This window comes from Alosa sapidissima, chromosome 3 (genome assembly GCF_018492685.1).
Source record: "Alosa sapidissima isolate fAloSap1 chromosome 3, fAloSap1.pri, whole genome shotgun sequence".
Lineage (NCBI taxonomy): Eukaryota > Metazoa > Chordata > Actinopteri > Clupeiformes > Clupeidae > Alosa > Alosa sapidissima.
Window position 1 is genome coordinate 2,015,523 of NC_055959.1, and position 26,625 is coordinate 2,042,147.

Genomic DNA, 26,625 nt, shown 5'->3' on the forward strand with positions numbered 1-26,625 from the left:
TTCAACACACTTTAGGTCAATATCACACCGGAACTCTCCTTTAAAGACCCTGTAATCAAAAATCACTGATTTTTTTGAAAACACTTTGTAAAGGTTAGAAAACTTTTCCTGATAACATTAAAAGACTCAGAGACTGTTTGTAGTACTAGACCAACCGAATTTACATATTAAACTTACATTTGACTAATTAGCCATACAATTATCATATTACATATCATAACACTCAATTGAATGGATGAAGTCAGATGTTGTAACTGACTCTTAGCCTGGGGACAGTTGCAACCCTGAAAAGGGACATTAAAAATACATTACATTTAATGTAACGGGTTTACGAGTACCTTTTGCTTTTTGCAATTACAATTGTCATATGCTAACTATATCACTATTGCTATAACTATATCAAGTCAACAAATCAAAGATTCAAACTAACTCAGTTTTGATTCATTTCTGCACAGAGGACCATGACTGACAAAAATAGCTGTCATTTAATGTCATGTTATTTAATTGTGTATTTCAGATAATATCAAGAACATGCCATTGTGTTGTTTGATTAAATAAAGATAAATCAAATAACAATAACCCAATTACAGTTCCACTAAAATAACTTGGAGAACAAAAAAAAAAAAAAAAGAATATTCATTAAAATGGAGTATATAGCATTTTGGAACCAAACTCTTTAAATGTTGAAGCAACTTTCTTTCTTGCTGGTGGGTAGAGGGTCTAACTGAGCATTTGTCGTACAAGTATCATCGGAGCATGTTTCTTTTTTGCAGGAAAAAGCCTTGTTGCAACTGACTTGTGGAATTAAACCATTAAACAGGAAATGGTTGCACACATTAGTCATTGGTTCCACACTTCATGTTTCCTATTTGTTTTCCATTCTTCTGCTCTACACCTGAAAGGAAAGCCGTTAATCAGGCCCTTGTGCCTGGCACTTAGAATGAAATCAAGTCTAGAATAGAGCATACTGTATGTCCTTTTCCTCTTTGACAACAAATGTTCCATACTGAACCTTTGGGAAAACTAGGAACCTTTATAGGTACTAGGAACCTAAATGCCTTCCAAAGACCTACTGGGATGCTGACGGATTCTTAACACTCTATCAGGCGGAAGTAATGGCAGCAATAAGACACGAGTTCTCATGAGATTTTTAATAGACTGTTAAAAATAAGGCTATGATGCTGATTTAGCAAACATGGAAATGACAGGAACCGCAGCAGAGAGCACAAGTCACTCATCTGCTGTTGGTCACCCTGCAAGAGTCAACGAATAGAGTAATCAAATGAACACACACACACTCTCACTCTCAGACACACACACACATGCTCTTTCACACTATCTCTCTCTCTCACACACACACTCTACTCACTCTTATGAACATGCCACATTTTCATACACATGTACACAGACATGTCCACCCACCAAAAAAACAGGTGGCGACCAACAGGAGTTGAAAGCAGTAACATCACACTGCAGTGATCCCATAAAAAACTGACATGCATAGCTTTAGTACGATGACATGATGTATTGTTTCCATGTTCTACCCACAAAGGTTAAATATGCCCACTACTTCAGGTTCATGATTTTGAGTTTGTTTTTTAAAGGTCGTTTTTTTTGTTATTACAACTGACGTGAACCACACCACACAATGGAGTTTGGGTGTGTTTGAATTCATACAATATTGTTCTAGAATATACTGTTTTTTTGGAGTGTATAAAGTTTTACATTCTGAACCACCAAAGTTCATTAAGAAAAATAAATACTGGAATGGCAACAACACGATATGAAACTTCATTTTTTTCCTTTTTTTCCTTCTTCATATCAGTTACAAAAGAAAAACAAAATAATTTTGCAGATAGGGTCTTTCCCCTATCTGGTTGTTCATTTACAAAAACAGGAATCAAGCATCGGCCTATCCCACATACTCGTTAGGGATGCCTCCTACACACACGGATTAAAGTGTCTCACAGAAAACCACCGATACAGGAACATAACCCACGAGACTCCAACACAGATCATTCCTAATGAAACCACTCGCAAAGTGGCTTCAAAGTCTCCTACAATGCACAGGTTGCCACATTAAAGGAGGGTTCCTCAAAAGTAGATTAAGACGTTTGCAGATGCTCCCTTAGTGCTGTGGAGAACTAACTTAAGGTGCAACGTACAAAAGGAAAAAAAAACGGGGTCACACTCATATTCCTTTCAAAGCAAAGCAAGTCCCTAAAGTGTGGCCCCGTAATACAGACACCCCATAGGAGGAGAGAAGTGGAACAGGGGAAGAGGAACTAGCTAGGCTGCTGAGTAACATCATGTCCTTTGGTAACTCTGTCGCGCAGCCTTTCTGCATTGACACGGTTATGTGCATGCTAACGGTTTCCTGACGGGCTACGTGGGCTTTTCTTCACGCTTGCTTCTTCTTCACAAAGTTTCTAAAGTGCCGACTAGAAGACTGTTTACAACTCAAATGAGAGTCTCCACATAATGTGTCCCTACAGGTCTACGGCAACGCACACAAACATGACGGCAGCATACATATAAACAGGTAAACAAACTCTGGTATGGTGGAGAGAAAAGTCTCGTCAGTGAGGCACAAGCATAAACACGCACACATACATACATACATACGTACATACATACATACGTACATACATACGTACATACATACGTACATACATACGTACATACATGCATACGTACATACATACACACATACATACATACATACATACATACATACATACATACATAAACACACACACATTGACACTGATACACACATATGTACAAAAATATGTTTTTGAGAAAACAACAGAGGGGTCGAATAAAGTAAAATATAAAATAAACATTGCCAGCCGACTTCACTGTTCCCTTTTGTTTTTGTTCGGAGTGTACACTACGTCATTATGTCCGTCCTAGTCGAGTGTGCAGTACTAGGCTGGCCTTTACAGTAACTCCTATAACTACCCTTGCCCTGCAGCCACAGAGCATTCTGGGAAACCAGAGCCAACAGTGGGAGGACATTTCAGTGGACGGAACCACCCCCCCCAAGTCCCCTCGTCGGTCCCCTACCTAGTAAAACGCCATGATGAGTCATCGACAGACCTCGACAGCGGCCATAAGGGAGAGTATGAATGAACATTAATAATCATAATAATAGTAATAATAACGCTCATAGTAATAATATCAGTAATAGTAATAACAATGCTAAAGACAAAAGATGGTAATGAGGGGGCCGTTGAAAAGGTGTGTGTGTGTGTGTGTGTGTGTGTGGGCCGTGCAGGCTTTCAGGGGGTTGAGTACTGTGTCGAACCCGAGGTTGAGGCAGGGTGGGGGGGTGGGGGCTGTCGGGGCTTTCACTCGTCGCCCGTGGCAACCTGCCAGACAATGATGTGGCTGCGCTCGGTTTTGGAGGCGCCCTCCGTTCGCATCATGGTGGAGTCCAGAGGCTCGTCTGTGTCCCCTCCCTCATCACCTGGGAGCACGGGCGGGAGTGGACATGCAGAAAGGGTGTGAGGGACAGTGAAAGAGAGGAGAGAGGGAGAGAGAGTGAGTTAAAAATCGTCATGTCAGATGTGAGTGTGTGTGTGTGTGTGCATGCGTGTGTGTGTGTGTGTGTGTGTGTGTGTGTGTGTGTGTGTGTGTGTGTGTGTGTGTGTGGTGTGGTGTGTGTGTGTGTGTGTGTGTGTGTGTGTGTGTGCGTGTGCGTGTGCGTGTGTGTGTGCGTGTGTGTGTGTGTATGTGTGGTGTGTGTGTGTGTGTGTGTGTGTGTGTTATAAACGTGGGTCTTTGTAGCTGCTCACCCTGTCTGAAGTCGATGTACCCTTCACCGCCGCTCATCACCAGCATGTTCCGGGGCAGCTGCGGTTTCTGACCATCTGACGCTGGGGCCTCAGAGTCTGCTGGGACCAGCTCTACACCTGCTGAGCCAGGGACCATCACTTCACCTGGACAGGTACGCACACACACACACATACTGAATCAGGAGTGAGGAGTGGTGGGTGCTTGTGATATAGAGTAAGTAAGTATGTCTGCTGCTGGCCTGGGATAAGGTAGTTGTGTCGATGCTCTTACAGTTCAGTATCAGGGCCAACAGAATGTCCCTCAGTTGTCAATGTCTAACCAATCAAACCTTCTTTAGAGGACATTTTTGAACTGGGATTTGTTTCAGTACTTTGTATTCAGACTGAGATACTGTACCTTCATATTGACACTGGCCTCTAAAGAACCTTCTAGTCCCTCATTAAGCGTTGTGCAGTAAATGTCATGAGAGAACCCAAGTGAGACTTAAATGGCAGAGCTCCCATGTTAACACTGACCTGGCACCGCCACGAAGAACTTGACTGCATCTCGGTGGCCATGGAAACAGAGCTGAGCATGGGCCATGGAGCAGTAGGGCACGAAGGAGCCCGGCGCGCCACTGTCCGCACTCTCATCTCCGTAGAAACGGACGGCGCGGCCAGGCCGGCTCGGGGTGCCGCTGGCTGATTGGTTTCCTGGTAGGAGAGGGAGGACACATACAGTCAGTCTCCCCCTGCTGGACATGTGTGACAAATAAAAAGAACCCCAAATGGAAGTGAAATGTATCCAAGAGGAGTCTAATGGCCTCATTACAAACAACTTTGACAAGATTTGGGAAAGATTCTTGAAAGATTGTAGTCTTTTAACTAATGCCCCCCCAGTCAAGCTTTACTCAAAAGACTACAATCTTTCAAGAATCTTTCCCAAATCTTGTCAAAGTTGTTTGGTATAAGGAGACCATAAGTTACAAGCTAAGAGCTTAGAGAACCACCACAGTTATGCTAGTAACATTAGCTTTGGTTTAACTAAATAGGCAGCTACCATGAGAGCCAGTAAAACAAGGGAACAACAGACAGCCTCAATCAGACAATTAAAGACAATCACATCACCACAACTGAAGAAACAAAGGAAACAAAGGTGACTGAGTTATATAATCGTGTGTATGTTTGATGGCCACTCGTGTGTAAATGACCCCAACCCCGGCTCCTCTTACGGTTCTTACCGTCGGAGAGGGGGATGGAGATGATGACGCCGTTCCCTGTGCCAACCCACAGCCGACTGCAGGACACCATGAGTGCTGTGATCCTCACAAAGGAGAAGCCCAGTCTGCCCGTACCTGAGAATGACAGCAGCGGCTCAACCAACAGCTACCAACACAGTAAAACTTCTGAAAGACTTGTCATCAAGGCATTAGCATGTAACAGGAAATGTACACAATGTGCATACCAACATTCAGTATATCACGTTTAAAAAGCAATCTCACATGGTTAAACTACTTTCTTCATAGTTATCTCTTCATGATGATCTGAGGTATTAAACAGTACAAAACAATCAGATCATACAGTATTTGAATGAATCTAATCTGGGTTGAAATATTAGTAAGTAAGAAAGTAAGTATTTTATTTGTATGGCGCTTTTCACAGATAAAATCACAAAGTGCTTCACACTACATAAAATACACAAAATAAGAATAAAAGCTGGTCATAAAATACACAAAATAAGAATAAAAGCAGGTCACCAGAACGTTAATATTATTATAAAGTGAATTATTATACTAGGTTGTGTGTTGCTGCGGGTGAGGGTGTCCTCTTTACCGAGCATCTTGCTGACGTAGGGCTCGATGTCCACGTCCTGGAGGTGCTGGAAGGTGTGGGCATGGAAGAGGCGCAGCGTGGAGTCCAGTCGGATGGACACCCAGATGCCGTCCCCCACCCATGCCAGCTGTCGCACCTGGCTCTCTTTACGAGGGTGGGCATCGAAGGATTTCTGCAAGCAGAAGGAGGGGCTGTGCATTGATATGGTGTGCTACTGCCACAGCAGCATCACAATGCTCCAAATCTCACCGTCAGCATCAACAGCATCATTAGCAGATGCTTGCTGTGGTTTTCAGAGTGAGGTTCAATCACAACTGTTTTAGTAATTCCTATTTTTGACCTCCTTGGGGACCAGAGGGTTGTGCAATTTTCAATTCATTTTTCAATGCAATTTTCAGTGCAATTTTCAATTCATTTCTGGAATTCAGGAACATCTGATCTGACTACTGTCCCATCACATCCAGATGAGGTTAGCATGACCAGTGTGTGCGATTAACAACACTTATTGAATATTGGTTCTTAGGATCCAAACCCCTCAAGTCTGGTCAGGTCTAACATGTGGGGGTGAACAGTGTACCTCTATCCTCATGCAAATATGTAATGATGGGATGTTTCGGAGCAAGCTCGGAGCTACGTCTGGTGCGCGGGCTTTGCTTTTATTGTTGTGACTTTTGCTTTTGTGGGATAGTAAAGTTCACCTTGACCTTGACTTTTTGTCCAGCACCCTAAACGTAGGCCTGAATGTGCATGCCTTTTGTACACTTCTCATGTTCACCTCTATCCTCATGGCCTTGGGCTGGACGATGTAGATCTTGTTGCGGTAGCCGCACCACACCTTGTCGTGGACCACGGTCATGCAGCGAATAGAGTGGTGTGGTCGGCCCAGGTCCAGCAGGTGGTAGTTGGTCAGGTCCCACTGGCAGTCTGCAGCAGGGGTGAGAACACAGGACATAAAGCAGAAACACACACACACATACATACACACACACAAACATACACACACACACACACACACACACACACACACACACACACACACACACACACACACACGCACACACACACACACACACACAAACATACACACACACACACACACACACAGTAAGGAACACAAAGCAATACAGTAAGTAACAGAGCATATGCAAACAAACACCCAGACTGAGAGCTATTTGGAGAAAACACACAAAAGCACAGACACAGGAGGTCTGCTACTGTACCACAGACTGGAAAAGCATCCCAGTCATTAGACTATAAACAGTTTCTGCAAAAGGACAAGACAGAGAAGTTAGGTCCTTACCTTGTCCTCTGTGGAAGATGGCCAGAGTCCCATCAGACAGGGCGACCAGGACACGGCCTTTCACATGCCTGCAGAGGGGAGAGCCAGTACAGGCATATCACAACATACCCATAAAGGACCCAAGGCCAGCAGTTTAACAGGGAGAACATTACTAATGCCAGACACATGTGTTCAGATGAAATGTTTAGTCTCTGCACTGAGGCTATTTGTTTTTTTCATTTTTATTAAACACCTACTATAAAAATACAGACAAAGAGCCCACACAGAGATATCTGTTCTACCACCACATATCTCTGATACAGATACCTAGTCTTGTCATGTATGTAATGTTGTTCTCTTGTCAGTGCCCACTTAATAGATCAGAACCTGATTCAGGGGCACAGTTTCACTGGTTGCTGGAGTTTGGTAGAAGTGTTTTTTGTACTTACACGATGTTTAAGATGGAGTCTTTCAGCTTGACAGCATGAAGGCACTTCCTCCAGCGCGCCACCACAGAGTGGACATACAAACTGAGAGGGAAAAACCCATACACACGCAATCAGATTAATCAGACTACTTATGAACCAAGAGATGACCAGTCACATCAGAGATCTGAGAGAAGTCCAGTCTGCCAACTAAACAACAGACACGCTAGCTCACTCTCTCTCTCTCTCTCTCTCTCATTAGTAAATTTCAGCATATATACAAGACAAGATCTTCATAATTGATAATCCTTGACCTGGTGATGGGAAATCATCTGCCAGGGTGACCCATAGGCTAAGATACATCACCTGTCGGTACGAGTAAGAGTATTGTAAACACCTGAGGCCCTAATTTGTTTGGTGGGCAAAGTGCAAAGTCTACTTACTTTTCATGACGACCGCTAGAGGTCCGATATTTCAAGTAGCATCTATGGAACTCCTTTAGATCAATTGAATATGTACCGGTATATAGGACACTGGTCACCTTTGCACTTGTTGGTGTAATGATATTTAGGGTTATTTGTTAATGTCAAGATCTCTGCTAGATTGGCTTAAACACCTGTGGCAGTGTTCAGCTTTTTGTGATGTCTCAAACACTAAATGAAGATGTTGATCTATTGGCATATGAGCTGCTAGAGTGTGCGGCCTCCCTCTGTTCATCACAAAGTGCAAAGTCTGTCAGTAAGCAAAGTTTTTGAGCGTGAAATACAGCTGTCACACAGGCATATGGGAGTATTGAGCTGAGAGATCAATGTTTGCGCTTCAGTGTCTCCTCCCACGGTGTTAAACTAGCAAATAGATTTTGTCTAGTTATTAAATTAGCTTTAGTCAGACTTAAGACTTTGCCCGCCTTTTAATGTAAAAATGTAAATCAGGTTTCTAGGCCAAGTATACTCGCATATACAAGGAATTTGGTCTCTGCATTTATCCCATCCGTGAATTAGTGAACACACAGTGAACACACAGTGAGGTGAAGCACACACTAACCCAGAACAGTGAGCTGCCTTGCTACAGCGGCGCTCGGGGAGCAGTGAGGGGTTAGGTGCCTTGCTCAAGGGCACTTCAGGGATCGAATCGGCAACCCTTTGGCTCCAAGCCCGAAGCCCTAACCAGTAGGCCACGACTGACTTTAAATGAGGGCCCCTGGTGGTCATCAGGCTGGTTCCCCTTACCATCCGTTTTGGGCACCCAGCCACATAGTGGGCAGCGTGCTGCTCATCCTCTGGCTCTCATCGGTGGCCGAGTCGTGCAGGCTGGAGTCTGGGGAGCCCCCGTCAGCCTCCTGCATCACCTCCCTGAGGAGGAGAGAGGGATGGAGAGGGAGAGAGGGGGAGGGAGGGAGGGATGGAGTGAGGGAGAAAGAAAGGGATAGAGGCGGAGAGAGGGAGAGAGGGAATGAGGGAGAGAAGGAGTGAGAGAGAGGGATCAGAGAGATGGAGGGAGAGAGGGAGAGAGAGGAGAGAGGAAGAGAGAGAGGGAGAGACGGAGAGAGGTGAGGGAGAGAGAGAGAAAGTGGAGACGGGGCAAAGGAGAGAGGGAGGGATGGAGAGAGGGAGAGAGAGATCAGAGAAAGATGGAGGGAGGAAGAGGAAGAGAGGAAGCGAGGGAGAGAGCATGAGAGAGTGGATGGAGTGAGAGAGTGGAGGCCAGAGAGGGATGGAGAGGAGGCAGTGAGTGAGGAGTGGACCCTTACTGACACTGACTCAGAGATTCACATTGATGCCAAAGCAACATCAGCTGAAGAACTGCAAAGCTTCCAAGACAAAACAAACATTATTTTCCGTATTCACTGTATTTTGACAACCTCAGGATTGCAATAAGATTAGTAAAACACTGAATGCAAATGTGCATGCTGAAAACTGTGCCACACATGTATGAAATGAGTATGAAATGAGATACTGTGAGGCTTCTAGAGGGTGAGTATACAAATGTGTGCATGCTTATATCTGATGCCATCTGGAAAAACCCTTCACATGGTGCAGTTTTACCAACTTATGATACCATCCCAGCAACATCCAAGATTTTGGAAGGATGGTATCCAGGATTTTGCTAGAAGACAGTGTCCAGAATGTTGCTAGGATGGTATCAGAATCTTAAGTTGAAAACAGAGCAAAAATCAAGGATTTTTGAGTGCACCATGTGAAGTGTTTTCCTCGATCGCAGCGCATATGTGGCTTATACATGCGACCCACTGCCGGGTGTGTTCAGTAGTCTGCGGTGGTTCTGACCTGGCTCGCGTGTCTGTGGCTGAGTTGGGTTCGTTGGGCTGGGCACCCAGTGGGTCGGTGAACACGTGCTCCGTGTAGATGCCAGGCTGGCTGGGCTCGGCGGCGTGGCCCTCCTCCTCGTCCTCCGTGGCCTCGGTCGCCTCCTCGGCTGTGGGCACGCCGTCCTCGTCAGGGCTGGCCTCTCTGGACAGAGCCACTGCAGGAGAGGGACACGGGCCAGACGTTAGAGAGAGGGGCTGGAGACCAGATGCAGCATTGAAGTAGCTATGAGTCCTTCCAGTACTACCAGTCCAGTAAGTGCTGTTGGATTCATTGGTCAGTCTCTCTCTCTCTCTCTCTCTCTCTCTCTCTCTCTCTCTCTCTCTCTCTGTCGCTCTCTCTCTCCCTCTCTCTCAATTCAAGAAAGCTTTATTGGCATGAACGTTTCAAAAACATTATTGCTAAAGCTCAGTTACATGTACACATAAAGTAGATGCATAGACAGACAATTACATATATATATTATACATGTATCTCTCCAAGGATGTATGGCAATTTACAGTGTGGGCATAACCTTTCCTCTCTGGGCAGCCAGGTTTGCCTGCGTCTGCCTTTTTCTATGGCAAGATTGTGCTCGCTGAGTCTGTACATTGTCAATGTTTTCCTGAGTTTAGGGTCTTTTACTGTGCTCAGGTAAGTAGCTGTTGTTTCTCTCTCTCTCCCTCTCTCTCAATTCAATTTAAACATTTGTTTACGTAGAGAATGCTTGGAATACAGTACATGGCAAATAGATATGCATCCAAGATTAACAAACAAACTGGTGAGTGTGTATGTATGTGCATCTCTTTCTCTCTCTCTCTCAAGTTCTCCTCTTCGGTTTCATGACTTGTTGAGTGCCTTGAATACTGTGGTCTTGTGTGGACTTTACTAGCTGATCCAATACTGTTCCATTCAGATGGTACCATTTAGTTACCCTTGTCTGTCACATCTTTTAACCCAGAAAATCTGCTGCGTGCCTGCTGCAGACGTCTCTGTGAGTGTGTATTGGGCTCTGATCTGCTGGGGACAGGGCTAAAATGTATACTCTGCTGCGTGCTGCCGGGGTCTCCGTGAGTGTGTACTCTCACCTCTGGGACTGTGCTCTGTGCGTGTGTGTGTATGTGTGTGTGTGTGTGTGTTCTCACCTCTGGGGCTGTGCTCTGCTGGGGATCCCCCGGACTGAGACGATGCGCCCCCTGGTGGCCCCTCTGAGGTGCAGCCCACGGCCGACACGCCGCTCAGCGCCCCGTCACTGCCCCCCGAGCCCACTGACCCCGTCAGAGAGCCCTCGCCCTGACCTGCCTCGGGGTCCTGGGGCACCTCCTCTCCAGCCAGGTAGTCCGACTCCAGCACACCTGAGAGGAGCAACATTTTAAACACACACACACACACACACAGTTTATTACATATACATACACACAGGTTTTATGACACACACTCACACAGGTTATATACACACAGAGGGAAGAATATGCACAGAATTAGTAAATGCATACACCATAATCTGTGTCTCTCACACACATACATACACACACACACACACACACACACACACACACACACACACACACACACACCCTATAAGAATCAATGGATTAAATAATGAAATGATCTCACACACAGCCTTTCTCTATGTCACACACACACACACACACACACACACACACACACACACACAAACTGTAAGAGTCAAATGATGAAATAATTAAACAATGTCAATCACACCCTTTCTCTACGTCACACACTCACACACACACACACACGTGTGCGCACACACAACCACACACACACACATACACACACACACACACTCCCTATGAAAATCAATTGATTAAATAATCAAATGATCTCACACACCCTTTCTCTATGTCACACACACAGACACACCCTGTAAGAGTCAAATGATTAAATAATCTAAATAATCTCAATCACACCCTGTTTCTATAAGTCACACACACACACACACACACACACACACTTTGGTTGCGGCATATCTTACCTGGCACGCTGGCGATGCAGAGCACGTGGGAGTTGCAGACGTAGAAACTGTCCAGCGGCATGTTGGGCTGGCTGGCGTCCATGATGAGGACCTTGGTGGCCGAGTTGGTGCTGGTGCAGAGCCACACACGGCTGGACATCTCCGCCTGGGGGTCCTGCTCCAGCTGGACACAGAGAGGGTCATATACAATTACTGACACGCTGCAGTATGCGCTCACAAGCACATTGTGCATACTGTGTATGCAAATGCATTAAAATATGCACCCATACTCTCTCTCTCTCTCTCTCTCACATACACACACATACTGACAGACACACACACACACACGCACGAGTGCATGCACGCACGCACACACACGCACACACACGCACGCACGCACGCACCCACACACACACACACACACACACACACACACACACACACACACACACTTGGGGGGTTGGGACTTACCTGTGCCTGCTGCTCTAGCTGGTCCAGGCTGCTCTGGGAGCCTTTCCTCTGTCTGAGGCCTTCAGACTCTGCTGTGCCACTCTCTGGCACCAGAGGGCCCCCTTCTCGGAGCCTTCCCCCAGACAGGTTTACTCCAGCTGCACACCACACCTGGAGCGGGGGGGGCGGGGGGGGGGGGGGGGGGGGGGGGGGGTTCGAAGGTGGTTCAGAGAAGTCATGGCATTCACGTTCAGCCATCATCAGGATATACACAAGCACAGTGCAGTTAATTTCATAAACACACGTATTTCAATTAATTCAATTAATAAAATCAGATATATGTGTGTTTCTTCTTTCACATATTCTACACATCATGGACACTCTTCCTTCCTCAGGCCAGTGCTCATCTGCTTCCCCTCTAAGGGATCATGTGCGTGGGAGTTGAAAGGTACCTTCATGGCCGTGTCTTTAAGCTCTAGAGGCTTCAGGTACACGGGAACGGGAAGGTTCTTATTCTCCACCTGCCCTCCATTAGTTGCCTGAGATGAGGAGAGAGACAGAGTTACAGTCCATAAGCATCACAGACTAGAGAGAGAGAGAGAGTGTGTGTGTGCATTGTGTGTGTGCATATGTGAGGAGTGTGTGTGTATGTGTATGAGTGTGTGTGTGTGTGTGACCTTGGACTTGCTGGGGAGGCTCCAGCCGTGAGCCTGCAGACGTCCGTCCTCCTTCTGGACGTGGGCCTTGACCTCGCGGTACTGAGAGCGCTTCAGCTCACGCCGCGACGGAGAGCTGCATGGGTCCAGCCTGACCGGAGGAGGGACAGGCATCAACACAGATATGCATAACACACACACACACACACACACACACACACACACACACACACACACACACACACACACACACACACACACACATACACACTCACTGCCCATATGCAATACAAAAACAGGGCGAAATAAAACAATTTGGATAGGCAGACACTGCTTTGCTTGAATACGATTCTTCACAAAGAGAGACATTTTCACACCTTCAGCAGATTATTTGCTTTACAATTTCCCCATCTCAAAACTGACCCTTACAATTAGCCCAAGATAATACTCCAACCATGACCAAATGATGGAAAACTGTGCATAACCTCTGGTTATATGGCAATAAATCCCATGTGTGTGTGTGTGTGTCTCTGTGTCAGGCTCATCTGGCCTCACCCACTCACCCTTCACTGAGGAAGTCGAAGGCTTTGGACTTCTCGGTGGGGAACTGAGAGAAGGTGCTGCTCTTCTTCATCATAGAGCCCGGGGCGTTGTACTTGACGTTGGAGCCCAGCTCCGGAGTCTTCCTCAGGGCCGTGCTGTTACCGGAGCCCGACGAGCTGAAGAGCCGGCTGAAGCTGAGAGAGAGAGAGAGAGAGAGAGAGAGAGAGAGAGGAGGAAGAGAGAGGGACAGAGAGAGGGATGCAGAGATGGAGTATAGATGGAAAGAGAGATAGAGATGTGGATAAAGAGAAGGAGAGATGGAGTGGGGGGAAAACAGACAGGCAGGGTAAAAACTGCAGGTCAGGGGGTCATCTGCAAACTTCACTGAGGCCATTCGACACAATCACAAAGCATGCTGGGAAAGGAAACGTGCCACATGGGGTGTCACGCTGCAAGCAAATGCGGCTCCCTCTGCTGGCTTTGTAAAAGCACTGCACATTCCAGCCACACCCTTTCAAAAGGCATATACACGGTCACACAATCAGCCTACATTTATCTTATTGAGAATACAAGATTGCCTTGATTTCTATATATACCTCAATTTACCTCATCTATATTAAAGTATCCATCTATTTAAAACAATGACTTTCTACAACAAAAATGATGGAAATGATTAGTATGTGTTCTTACAAATGCTTCCTTAATGCATAACTTTCTAGGCCATTTTAGAGTGTGAGGAGCAAAATAAGGCTATCTGAATGTTACGTAAGGGATAATGTATAGAACGGCGGTCATTATCGGAAAATAAGTCCCGACAGGGCGAACAGGACCCCCACACGCCAGCGAAGGGGTCTTGTTTTTCGTCCTGAAGGGACTTATTTTCTGATAATGACCGCCGTTCTATACATTATCCCGCTTATTACACAGCTACTTGCCAATACCCTTTTAACCCAGCACAGTGAGGGAGCCTGCGTGGTCTAGTGTGCCACACAGAGGAACAGGGAGAGTGGAAGGGTACATCTCCATGAAGCACCAGCCTAACAGGGAACCCTGAGAATTCTGTTCACAACCTGATTCTAAACATAAACAAGCCTCTCACTACATTTCATATATTTGATGGACTTTTGAGGTACAGCTTTTAATGAAGGCATGACTCCATTCTCTGCCCAAATAAAGCGTCTCAAATCGGTGCTTCATGTGGATAGAGGGGCTAAGGGTCAAAGGGAACTGCTTTGACAACTTCACCTACATGCTGCTGAAAACAGAGTGATAAAAAAAGAGAAGAAAAATAAAAAATAAAATGTCTGACGTAGTAGTGTAGAAAAGTACAAACTATGCAGGTGTATAAAGTGCGGTAAAAGTGCAAGTGGTTTATAAAACTGGGATGAAGAACTTACAACTGCCAGATGCTGGATTTTTTCTTCTCACTGGTGTCTGGGTTACCCCGTGAAGCCCTGCGGAGAGAGAGAGAGAGAGAGAGAGAGAGAGAGAGAGAGAGAGAGAGAGAACTAAACAAAAAACAAATCGGAGAACCGGGGGCCAGTAGAGACACAGTGCAGTTTAATCACAAATGAATCTGTCTTGTTGGCCAAAGCCTCAGGTCAGGTCAAATGTCAAAACATGGGATTATTCTGTGGGGCCCAAAACAGCAGCAGTACTATTAAGGACACAGGGAATAAGGAGACGCTGAGGACAAAGCAATATTTCAGTGCTCCCATCACTCCCATATATATATATATATATATATATATATAACATATCACCTCACAGGCAATCCTGCCCAGCCTGAGAGGTGGCATGGTAAAAATAATGTGTGTGTGTGTGTGTGTGTGTGGTGGCATGTACTGTACTGTATGTCTGATTTAAAAAAAAGAGCGCTGTGAGTGTGTATGCATATGTTTGTGTGAGAGAGTGAGAGAGTGTGTGTGTGTGTGTGTCTGAGAGCATGTGTGTGTGTGAGTGTGTGTGTGTGTGTGTGTGTGTGTGTGTGTGTGTGTGTGTGTGTGTGTGTGTGTGTGTTAGCGTGTGTGTGTGTGTGTGTGAGCGTGTGTGTGTGTGTGTGTTAGTGTGTGTGAGTGTGTGTGTGAGTGTGTGAGTGTGTGTGTGTGTGTGTGTGTGTGTGTGTGTGTGTGTGTGTGTGGTGGTAGTAGTAGTAGCAGTAGTAGTGGTCCTGGTGAGCCCTACCGGATCATCTCGGTCCACCTGACGGCCTCCTGCAGCTCCATGAGCCTCTCCTTGTACTGGTTCCTCTCCATGAGCACCCGCGCCATCTCCACCCGCGTGAAGCGCTTCCTCTGGGCCGTCGGCACGTCACTCTGCACGTCCCACTCCTGGAGGACACATACACACACACATACACACACATACACACACACACACACACACACACACACACACATGAATTCTGGAACATTCTTACACAGGATCGATTAACTTTTAAACTTAAATACAGTATGAGTAGCATTCAAATGAATGCACAGCAAAGTAACATACTGGGGTGGACGCTAAACTGGAGAATGATAAACCCATTTCTGATTCTGATTAGTTACTGTCTTACATCATACTGTGTAAGGACGGAGTATGGTGAGAGTAGTCAGGGGACCTATTGTTTCATACTCACTGTGGTCCTATACTAAAACTCAGTACTGGAGTGCTTTTAAGCTTGTCTTCTGCATTTGCTCCACTCTGCTAAATACAGATGTGAGATGAGATAGACATGCTGCTGCTGTCTGAGGCGCAGTCTCACCTCATCCTCATCTGTGGTTTTCTTCTTGGCCTCCTCAGTCTCCGCCCGCATCCTGGGTACACACAAACAAACAAACATCAAATATTTAACATTGTTTGTTAAAAAAAAAAAACGAAATAAAAAAAAGCTTCAGCCGTTTTTGAGACGCTCAGTCACTGCAGTCCTCCTGAACTACAGAGGGCGCTGTGAGGTGAGGCAGGGAGGGACTCACTTCTTGAGCTCGTCCTCCAGCTCCTTGTTCTTCTCCTCCAGTTTGCTCTTGGCCTCCAGCACGGCCTCAAGCTCACCCTGGACCACTTCCTTCTCACAGGTCAGCTCATCCAAGCGCACAATCAGGTCGTTCTTCACCACGTTCAGGGCATTTCTGCAGTCAGAAACAAAGACATTGTTAGGTCCACACACAAGTTAGTAAGTTAAGTTACACTAGTCAATGAAGACCGTCCCAGCAAGTTTTATACCTTTTGAACTAGACATGTTTTTTTTTTTATTAGATGATAATCAGTCACTGGTTCTAATGAGTCCCTAGCGCCCTAATGGTTTTGAAACATCTCAGAAACATTGCTAAAGCACAGCTATTTCTCTGCAAAGCAGATACCGTGTGTTATTGTATTACAACTCTGTACGAGAGGTGTTATATGAATTGGTTGGATTAATTGACTGATTGATTGGTTGATAGTGATGTAATATTGTACACAGCATTGGTTCAAGGATTATAAAAATGATATAAAATGTCTAAATGTCAATTATCAAATGACATGATCACACATGTCCTATCACATTACAAAGGAAAACATCAGATTCTTACTTTGTCTCCAGCAGTTGTGTGTTTTCCTGGATTAGGTTTTCCACTTCCCTTCCCATACCTGCAGACAGCAACATATTCTGTGTCATTTGTAAAGTTCCACTCACACTCACAGTTCCAGTCACCCTCATCACCCTGCCTTTCAGGATTTCAATCTGATGAAGTATATGCACTGCAAAAATGTACATGTACATCTGAAGAGACCAAGTCCAAGACAGACACAAAGACTGACTCCAAACACGTACTCGGTCTAAGAACAGACTCCACAGTATGGGTGAGAGAGAGAGGACAGAGAGTCTTACCCAGTATATTTTGGACTGAAAAACCCATGCAATCCAAGTTAGGTGAGGACGACAGAAGCATGGAGGTTAAGACATGAATGAAAAAATAAAAATCGTGAGGTGGCGGGAACGTCATGCACCAAGAGAATATAGCAAACTGAAATAGTCTGAAATTGTATGTTGGTTGTGAGGGCACATAGAAACACGCATCTATCAAATACATGCAAATAAACAAACAAAAAGACAACAAAAGCCTACTGTCTAACCAACTGTGGCTATGCACTCAACTAGGAACCACTTTCAGCTCACATATTGGTACTCTGTTACTGATACGTAATGGCATTAAGTGGCATGCCATCACTGACTCAAGAAAAGACCGACTGATTAATGTAATGATTAATGTAGACAGGCATGCTTGGGCGGCAAACACAGGGAGGAGAAGAGAGAGAGGAAAGAGCGAGAACTCATACACACCAGAGTACTCCACTGGGAAGGAGAAGGAACAAGAGGCAGAGGAGAAGACAGCAGGAAGAGAGACAGCCACGTTAGCGCGCGTGTACGCACACACACACACGCGCACGCATACACACACACACACACACACACACACACACACACACACACGCACATATCTGCCTAAGGGGGGGCACCTGGGTTTGCTAATGCTTTACAACTGGATCGGACTGGACTGATTGCGTTATCTGAGCTTTCTTTACTCAATATTGTGCCTGTATTTCCACTGTCTAGTTAAGCCTGCTCCTGTCATGTCTTTGATTGATGTGGAAGTGATAGATTAGATTGTGGAGGAGGGGTTACACAAACTGTCCCAAGAGGCATATTATGTTCATAGGACTGTCATGGTCGTATAACATTTGGCAAAAAAAAAGTTATATTTGGGGACCAACTTCACACGTCAAATGCCTATTTTTTTTATAATCTCGCCCTGAAGTTCTCCATTCAGTGGTGTAATCTCTGAAAGAACAGCCTGTGCTCTTTTGATTGGTACTAATATTAGTAAACCATAGATGGTGCATTTTGTGCACACATTATACGTTTTGATACCACTCTCTTTGAGAGCACAATAAAGGAACATGGCAACAGATATAACCACAAGAAAAGATTTCTGCTGACAGTGGTTGCTCCCGGGTTTCTGGAAGGAGTAATTTGTTCAAATAATGACAACTTACATGAATTGTTACAACTGCATCTAGCAATTCTAAGACATAAATTAGCACAAAATCCAATCCTTCACATTCCCTATGTCAGATTCTTCAGATTGAAATTTAATTCCACAAAATTCAATACTTCAAAGACCCGACACGGTCTGCCATATGCCCCCCTGAGGGACACTAGTCTGTGTGTGTGGTTGGGTCCCTGAGAGGTTTGAGGAGATGTGTTTACCTAATAGGTCAGCTCCCTCGTCCACGTCTCCGATCAGCCCGCTGCCCGCTACGGAGAGCTCTTCAAACAGGGACTCTGTGTTACGGTCAAACGCCATGTTCTCAATGCCTTTAGTCGGTGTGCTGCAAAGAGAGAGAAAACAACTTCACGTTACAATACATAAATATGAGCATCACATGATCCTGAACAACTTGGATTTTTTTTATCTTACTCTTAAAAAGAAATTCATTACACAACCACATATATATATATATATATATATATAATAATATGCAAAACCTCCTCATTAGATTAGAACCAGCCAGGATTTGGCCCTGCTCCCCATCTTTTGCATAATCAGTATAATCACTGTGTCAGTCACTACTTAACCCTTAGAACCCTAAGCTGTTTTTAGGGCATTTTCACTACCCTTATTCATAAGGATTTATTCTGGTCATTGTAAGTGCCACACACACATATTATATATTGTTTTTTTCAGCAGAGTCTAGGCTATCCAGATCTGCCATCATTTCATGTATTAGTACTAGCATTGATTTTATTTTGATTTTTAAAGAATTCAAATATAAAAATCATATTATAAAAATTCTTATATTTTGACCTGTATCTCACCACAGCAAGCTCATAGCTCTACATGCATTTTATGTGTGTGTAGGGCAGACTGTCCTGAATCGGGCAATATAATTGCCATGTTGGAGGGATACTCTGGGGCTGAGCAATTTACAGAAATATGTGGTGTGTGATTTACGGAAATAAATGCCATTTTTTATTTAGCGATGAAAAATTACCATTCTGCGCTCCATATCTGTGACACAAACTGATCTGACCTGACTTGACCCAAGTTTGCCTGCACTCATGATGATTCTCAACTTTTTACTGCATTGCCATGAACAAAGTAAAGGTAAAAAAGGTGTTTCTTTGTTGAACAAATTGGGATGCAATGTGAGCCTTGAATTGGATGCCATGCAGGAATTTGCTAGGATCTCAAAACCGGATTATGAACATGTTTTGCCATAGAGAAACAAACTATAGCGTTGGATTATAAACATGCTTTGCCACAAAAACAGACAAAAACGTGGGGTAAGTCCAGCTATATTAACTTATTATTTTGCTGTCACTTTGTCTGTTTTATAACCCAGAAGGATGTATTTGATATCAAATGATAGCTCTGTGTCTCCTCTTCCATCTGACATACGTGGCATATCTATCCGATCACGGGTCCGCGAGTAATTCAAACGAGAGTAATGGGTGTGCAGCACATGACGTTAATATTTTGCAGTCACTTCGTCTGTTTTTATAAGCCAGAAAGATCGATATCCATGGTACCAATGGATAGCCCTGTTTCTCCTCTTTCATCTGATATGCTTGCCATATCTATGCGATCACGGGTTCGCAAGTAATTCAAACGAGAGAAATGGGTGCGCAGGTGAACGCAGAGAAGTATAGACTGTAAATATGATGCAATTTGATTTAATTTCATGATTTTTTTTTAATTTTCATACTTGATCGTACAGACAAGTGTGTAGTCTCTTTGGAAAGCCCCACTTCTTCTCTGTCATACAATAAAGGTTTCATCTCGTTGCGATGAACAGTCGCGGAGCAATGTAACAGAGAAGAAAGGGTGTGTTTTTTGACGCACTTTGCGTCAATCGGGTTCTAAAGGTTAATACAGATGGAGGGGCAGAGCTGAAGTGTGCTACCTAGTGTGCTACCTGGCTCCCTTGTAACCACTGAAGTGAAGTGTGCTACCTAGTGTGTTACCTGGCTCCCTTGTAACCACTGAAGTGAAGTGTGCTACCTAGTGTGCTACCTGGCTCCCTTGTAACCACTGAGCTGAAGTGTGCTACCTGGCTCCCTTGTAACCACTGAGGTCCATGTCCAGCTCTGGCGTGGACTCGATGATGGCCTGCACATCCGATTTGTCCTCGTCATCAGCCAAACCTGCACACAAGCAAAAAGACAACATTACTAAACACTCCTGCAAACAAAAATTTACTCTCCAATTCTGACCAAACCACAGCAATTGCTATGCTTTGTTAAGTGGCTAGACAGATTGGCATGGAGAGAGAGCCAGAGCTACCATCAGATCCAAGTTACCCATCATCTGGAACTCGGAACACAACCAGCATCCGACTTTGGAACGGTTCCAGGCCAATCTGGTGTAAGACAGACAGTACCCTTCAGGAGTCGCCTGCAGTCTGGCCTAGCCAGGGTCCTCTCTGTAAACAGTTGTCTGTTGGGACTCACCGACCGACACAGACTTGGTCCCTGGGGCAGCTTGCACCTCCATGTTCTTGCTGTTCCTGTCTGGACCGTCCCCGAGCTCCGAGGCCGTGGTGGACATCGGGGTCAAGTCGGACAGCTCATCCTGTGACAACGACCCACAGAGTAAAGGGCGTCACCAGTGTCATGCACAGGTGAAGGGGGCAGAGGTGAAAGGTTACAGCCGAGCACACACACACACACACACACTACATGGACCAGACTAACACAGAGGCAGCTCGGGATTCAGTCCAGCTTTAATGGCAAAATCCTGGCTCCAGAATCCAGGCAAGTCAGGCTTTGGGACACACAATGCAGAGAAGCGCCACAGAACACACACAAGCACAGTGCGACAGAGACAGGCAGCCAATGCCCATATTATTCACTGCTATTGAGGCTCTTACAGTACAAGCCCTAATAATGAACCTTTCATTAGCTATAATTGAACATGGGATATCATTCATAGACATATTAAACATTGGGCTTTGGTTGGCTTTGGCTTGGCTTTGCATAATGGAGACCATTTCAACACATAACACACTGAGAAGCAACACAGAAAGACTCAACACTACAGACAGGACACTCACAAAGCTATTTCAGAAGTGCGCGGACTATCCACATAGATAGACAAAGACAAATTACACACCGAGAGACACTCGTACAGAGACACACAGAAGAGAAAATAAACCACAAACCACCATCTCTCTGACGTAATCTCAGAGGAAATGTTAAAGTGCATTACAAACACACCTGTTAAATAAACCAATATCCAGTCAATGCACTGTCTGTCTACTCAACCACAACTAGTTGATGCTGATGATATTAGTGCGCAAATAATGTCAAACATGAGTACAAACTAAAATGGTGTAAGAATGAAGCACCATGCAATGAACAAAATGTGCAAAAAATGTGACAGTCGATCAACAAGCTATATGCAACCACCTCGAAACAGAACTCTTTTTCAATTTGACTTGATCATTCCTGACTTTGTTGATGTTGTTATTTCACAGCCGAATCAGATGTTCCTACGGGACCCAATTAGAATGTTTCAGTACCCCCCCCCGCCCCCCCCCCTCCCCAAATGGTTGCATACAGCCCCCGTCTCAGCACTAGCAGGAGTCTCTCGTTAACGGAACTTAAGATGAGAACCAAGAGCACGGCACAGCACTGGGACACTCAACACTGATACGGGTGGTAGTGTGAGACTACTGCTATGGTTTGGTTAGGGCGCTCTGTAGGGCGCGGGCAGTAGCAGAGCGGAGAGGGCCGCCCGCAACCACCACCACAGCCACCGCCACGGATGCAGCTACCTTGCAGTCGTCTGCCAGCGAATTCCCCCAAGGCTCCTGCGCACTCTCACCCTCCCGCTTTTGGGAGTCCTCAGACTCCAGCTGCTGAGGGGAGAGAATAGCACATGAGGGCAGCAATTGGTTGTTTTCTTTTGCTTTCCTTTTGCTTCCTTTTTTCTTTTGTTTTGTTTTTTTTTGTCATTTCTGTGAAGCAGCGATGGAAACATCACACAGGCAACACACACCGCTTAGCTGAGTGAGTTATACCACCTTGTGTGTGTGTGGTCGCATGCAGCTTTAGTGGCTTATTGCAGTTGTGACTTCGGGGGTTTGAGACAAAAGAAGATTTCTTGGCTTTTCTTTTTTTTTCCTCTCTCAAAAGAAGAAGCAGAGTACAGAAACACATCTGGGTGGGGAACACCCTTTTGTCTGTGCTTGTGTGTTGCTCAAACCTGGAGCTTTGAGACAAAAAGGAGAAGAATTCATAACTTTCATACATAAGTATCTGAATTGTTTTCAACGGATGAAAGTGTTCAAGCTGTACCAAATTTCCCTCACGGGATCAAAAGAGTATATATACTTATAAAAGAGCATATATACACTGAGCGCTGAACCATTCAGAGGAGCCAAACTTGGCAATTAATCATTTTGATTTCCATTTCTGGATATACATCAAATGATTGAAATTCAATGTAAAACAACACGTTTGTTCTTCTGAATGGTTTCAGAATTCACTGAAGTGTTAATGACCATCGTTGTGAGTCCCCATATTATAAGCAGTGAAGGTGACGATAAGCTGAATGCTTGAGCAATGTTGGATGCTGCAGATGTGTAATTGTAAACCTTTAACCCTCACTAACAAACATGAATTGGACTTTGACCTAGATAGTCATTTGTATTGCATGAGAATACAGCCAGTGAAAATAAATCATTTGCAATTGGTGTCCCCCTATAAAAAATAGAAAATTGTTACATTTGTTCAAACTAGAGGGTAGCTCAGACATTTTGGCAGCCATTTTGGGAGATTCACCAGCCTGTGAATAACCTCAGCTATCTTTACACTCTGCAGAACATCTTTGTTTTGACAGTGCCTTCTGTTACTATGGCAGCATTTCTAAAGCACTGTAGTCCAGATGCTCTTCCCCTATCCTGAAGATCCCATCTGACAGTTCTTCAGTATATTACACAAAGGCCAAACGGGGCCAACGGTACCGGAGATGATGGCCTTTCTGTCCTGTCTGAGTCCAGCCGATCTGCAGCTGACCGAGTTCACTAACCATTAGCATCTCCAAAGGGGCCTGATTAGCATTACACTCAAGAATCAGTTACACTCAGGGCTTCAGCTGCCTTCCACTAACTTTAAACTCATCAGTCAGTCTATCTGAATGTGTGTGTGTGTGTGTGTGTGTGCGCATGGGTTTCAGAGTCATGCTAAAAGAGAAATAGAGAGATTGTGTGTGTGCCACAGGGGAGGACAGAGAGAGAGAGGGAGAGAGAGAGAGAAAGAGGGAGATGGAGAGGGAGAGAGAGAGAGAAAGAGGGAGACGGAGAGTGTGTGTGTGTGTGTGTGTGTGGGCACACAATTGACTGAGTCCCACTGAAGCTGGTGCCAGCGGAAAGCGGTCTCCTGTTACTAATTGTGCCACCTGAAGCACTACTTGTGTAGCTCAGCTCTCCTCACATGCCTCTCTATGTGCTGTCTATACTGAGGGGGCGTCTCATAATCCTCTAAGGGGGAACATACGCTGGCTCACAACACACACACACAAACACACACACACACACACACACACACACACACAAACACAACTCCCTCTCTCTCTCTCTCTCTCTCTCCAATTTCACCCTCATAGCATTCTAGTTTAGTATGCAGAGTGCATTTTTCTAGTCTTGGCAAAGAACAACCTCACACTAAATTCAACACTAAATTCACATCAATAACCAACACTAGCTTTCATATCTGAAAACAACTAAAATTCAGCTTAGTTTGAGAAGCAACAAATTCCCGTTCTTCCAGTTTTGGTCACTGCCACGGTAGTTTTCGGGTTACACAAATCCTTTGCCATAAAAGTAGAACATAATGTTAAATCATCATCTTTCTCAGGACCCTAGGCAACTGTTGGTCTAATTTCCATGTGCTTCTACTACTGATTACTGCCACCTATGGGTCAGGTGGCATTTTGGGGAAAGATGGCATGATGAGCTGTGCCTACCTTGAGGCTGGCATTGGAACGTGGGTGGGTGAGGTCGTTGAATCTCCAGCCCTCCGTGCCAGGCGTCTCGCCTCTGCCGAACACCTCGGGGGTAAGGGCCGCATTCCCACCAGGCGAAGGAAAGATCCCTAAAGACAGGGGGCGCTCTTTCCTGCTTGAGAAGAAAAAAAGATACACAATTATGAGGAAGGGAAAAAGCAACTTGATATGCCAGTGTCCCTTTGGTAAACATACTTTTAAGGACTTTTTCGAGGTTTTGGAAAGCTATTAACCCACCCATTTTGCACACCCTATTCCACAAACCATGAAAGCCGCTAAGTAACAGCCCATTTATTTGGCCAAGGTGTTCACACACAAAACCCTTTCCTATAAAAAAAAAAACCCCTCTATGATCGATGACTCTTTCTAAAATAAATCTAGCCGAGCCATAAAGCTCAGAACAGAGAGTTGACCTAGATCACACAGTGTTCTAGAATACTTCAAAGACAAAGGCCAAAAACGGAGACTGCGTGGAGACCAGACTGACACTCCTGATAATACTGAGCCGGAGCGAGGGATGAGGCCTGATGGAGCGAGCGGAGGAGGAGGGTGCGAGGAGCACAGAGGCCCCCTGCAGAGGCTGCTAAGCCTGGGCAGAGCTGATGGGAGCTGCTGGGTGCTGGGGAGCTGGGGAACCTGGGGGAGAGGAGGGGAGTGGCTGGCTCTAGCGTAGATGAGCTTATTTTCATCATCTTCCCACTCAAAGCACACACAGTTCTACTCAAATGTCCTCACATGTGCACAGACAGAAGGAGACAAACACAACACACACACACACACACACACACACACACACACACACACACACACACACACACACACACACACACACTAGGGGAAGGGTCAGAGCTTTCACTAACTGACACATTCACAGAGAACGAGCACAGAAGACTCACTATGGCCACCAACGGCATGAATCAGATGTCTGCACACACACACACACACGCTTTTTACCCCTGCTACTCCCCCCACCCCCACTCCGCTCCCTTTGAGCGGCTACTTCTGCCCCAATGCAGGGTGAAATCACTGTTGAGTCTGACTCCATCTCCATCAACCACTGCCACTCCCTCCTTAAAGTCTTCTTCTGTAGAAGAGGTGAACTGGGCACTGAACATCTACTGCAAGTTCATTTTCCCTGATTAGATCAACACTATTTGGATAGCAAGTTATGCAGGACAAAGAGACTCTTTGTGACTTCGACTGAAGCAAGAAAACTTCCTAAAAGCCAAACTGGTCATACCCTAATTGTAAGCATGGCTCATGCCTACCTAATGGGCTACTGGGCACTGCGGTTAATGCACGGGTACAGTCAATACACATATTTATTTATTTTTTGGTATACAACACTGTCATGTAGTTTATACACAATGCAGGAAATTAGTACACATTTATTACACATATACACAGTGTAATATGTGTAATAAATGTGTACTAATGTGTACTAATTTCCTGCATTGTGTATAAACTGCATGACAGTGTTGTATACCAAAAAATAAATAAATATGTGTATTGACTGTACCCGTGCATTAACCGCAGTGCCCAGTAGCCCAATAAATCAGAATCAGGTCGTGCTTGAATCAGAAAGAAGAATGAACACAAGAAACCTCACAGCTGAAGAACTTTTGCAAAATCAATCAATCATGTATAGAGCTCGGTTGATAGGCGGTATATTACGGTAGTGTATAGTAGAGGTTGAGTGGTCCTACCGCACTCGTCCCAGAGTTCCCGTGTCTGACGCATCTCCGCCCAGCTGCTGGAGCTTGATACGTTCCACGTGCTCCATGTAGTTATGGATCATCTGTGGAGAACACAAACCAACAAAGCTGCCTTCACCAGTGGCCTACACATCAAAGTTCAACATACCGGTACCTTTCATACAAATACATGGGAAGAGGAACACATGTGTTTATAGATGTACACACACACACACACACACACACACACACACACACACACACACACACACACACACACGCGCTCAAACACATGGGACCACAACTCACAGTCAGCAACGTGTACACATACACACACATACAAACACACACACACACAAACCCAAACACATGGGACCGCACCCTGCAGACCCAAATGCAACACCCCCCTCCATCCCCTCCCCACAGAGCTGTTTCAGTAGCATACCTCTGTGTGGCGCTGGTGGAGTGAATTGAACTCCTTCTTCAACTCGGCTTCACGCTCCTCCAGCCGGCTGACTGCAGACAGAGAGAAAGAGTGAGAGAGAGAGAGAGAGAGAGAAAGACAGATCAAGAGTGAATGTCAGAGTAAAGAATGAGTTACCTACCCCAGCATTAACCACCATAGATATTAGAAAGCTAGATACCGCATTGTCCC

At 45.2% G+C, this 26,625-nt stretch overlaps 1 protein-coding gene across 9 annotated transcripts in view; it reads right to left on the reverse strand.

Moving 5' to 3' along the window:
- Positions 1-1,136: 1,136 nt before the first annotated feature.
- The window catches only part of spag9a (sperm associated antigen 9a), a 32,038-nt gene continuing 6,549 nt past the window's right edge, over positions 1,137-26,625 (reverse strand). The window contains exons 3-31 of one of the 9 annotated variants that reach the window (XM_042087274.1): positions 26,416-26,486; positions 25,983-26,074; positions 24,238-24,388; positions 22,046-22,126; positions 20,721-20,841; positions 20,321-20,414; positions 18,477-18,598; positions 17,550-17,561; positions 16,798-16,855; positions 16,204-16,356; positions 15,993-16,044; positions 15,431-15,576; positions 14,644-14,700; positions 13,267-13,440; positions 12,725-12,854; positions 12,500-12,586; positions 12,069-12,218; positions 11,619-11,781; positions 10,765-10,974; positions 9,602-9,797; positions 8,546-8,668; positions 7,341-7,421; positions 6,913-6,980; positions 6,388-6,536; positions 5,613-5,784; positions 5,021-5,134; positions 4,317-4,493; positions 3,801-3,944; positions 1,137-3,472 (exon numbers count right to left, since the gene is read on the reverse strand). In XM_042087274.1, the coding sequence (XP_041943208.1) occupies positions 3,354-3,472; positions 3,801-3,944; positions 4,317-4,493; positions 5,021-5,134; positions 5,613-5,784; positions 6,388-6,536; positions 6,913-6,980; positions 7,341-7,421; positions 8,546-8,668; positions 9,602-9,797; positions 10,765-10,974; positions 11,619-11,781; positions 12,069-12,218; positions 12,500-12,586; positions 12,725-12,854; positions 13,267-13,440; positions 14,644-14,700; positions 15,431-15,576; positions 15,993-16,044; positions 16,204-16,356; positions 16,798-16,855; positions 17,550-17,561; positions 18,477-18,598; positions 20,321-20,414; positions 20,721-20,841; positions 22,046-22,126; positions 24,238-24,388; positions 25,983-26,074; positions 26,416-26,486 (3,467 nt within the window). In that variant the 3' untranslated portion in view covers positions 1,137-3,353. Of the gene's footprint in view, positions 3,473-3,800; positions 3,945-4,316; positions 4,494-5,020; positions 5,135-5,612; positions 5,785-6,387; positions 6,537-6,912; positions 6,981-7,340; positions 7,422-8,545; positions 8,669-9,601; positions 9,798-10,764; positions 10,975-11,618; positions 11,782-12,068; positions 12,219-12,499; positions 12,587-12,724; positions 12,855-13,266; positions 13,441-14,643; positions 14,701-15,430; positions 15,577-15,992; positions 16,045-16,203; positions 16,357-16,797; positions 16,856-17,549; positions 17,562-18,476; positions 18,599-20,320; positions 20,415-20,720; positions 20,842-22,045; positions 22,130-24,237; positions 24,392-25,982; positions 26,075-26,415; positions 26,487-26,625 lie in introns of all 9 variants that reach the window. The other 8 variants (XM_042087271.1, XM_042087272.1, XM_042087270.1 and 5 more) reach the window with 8 other exon arrangements.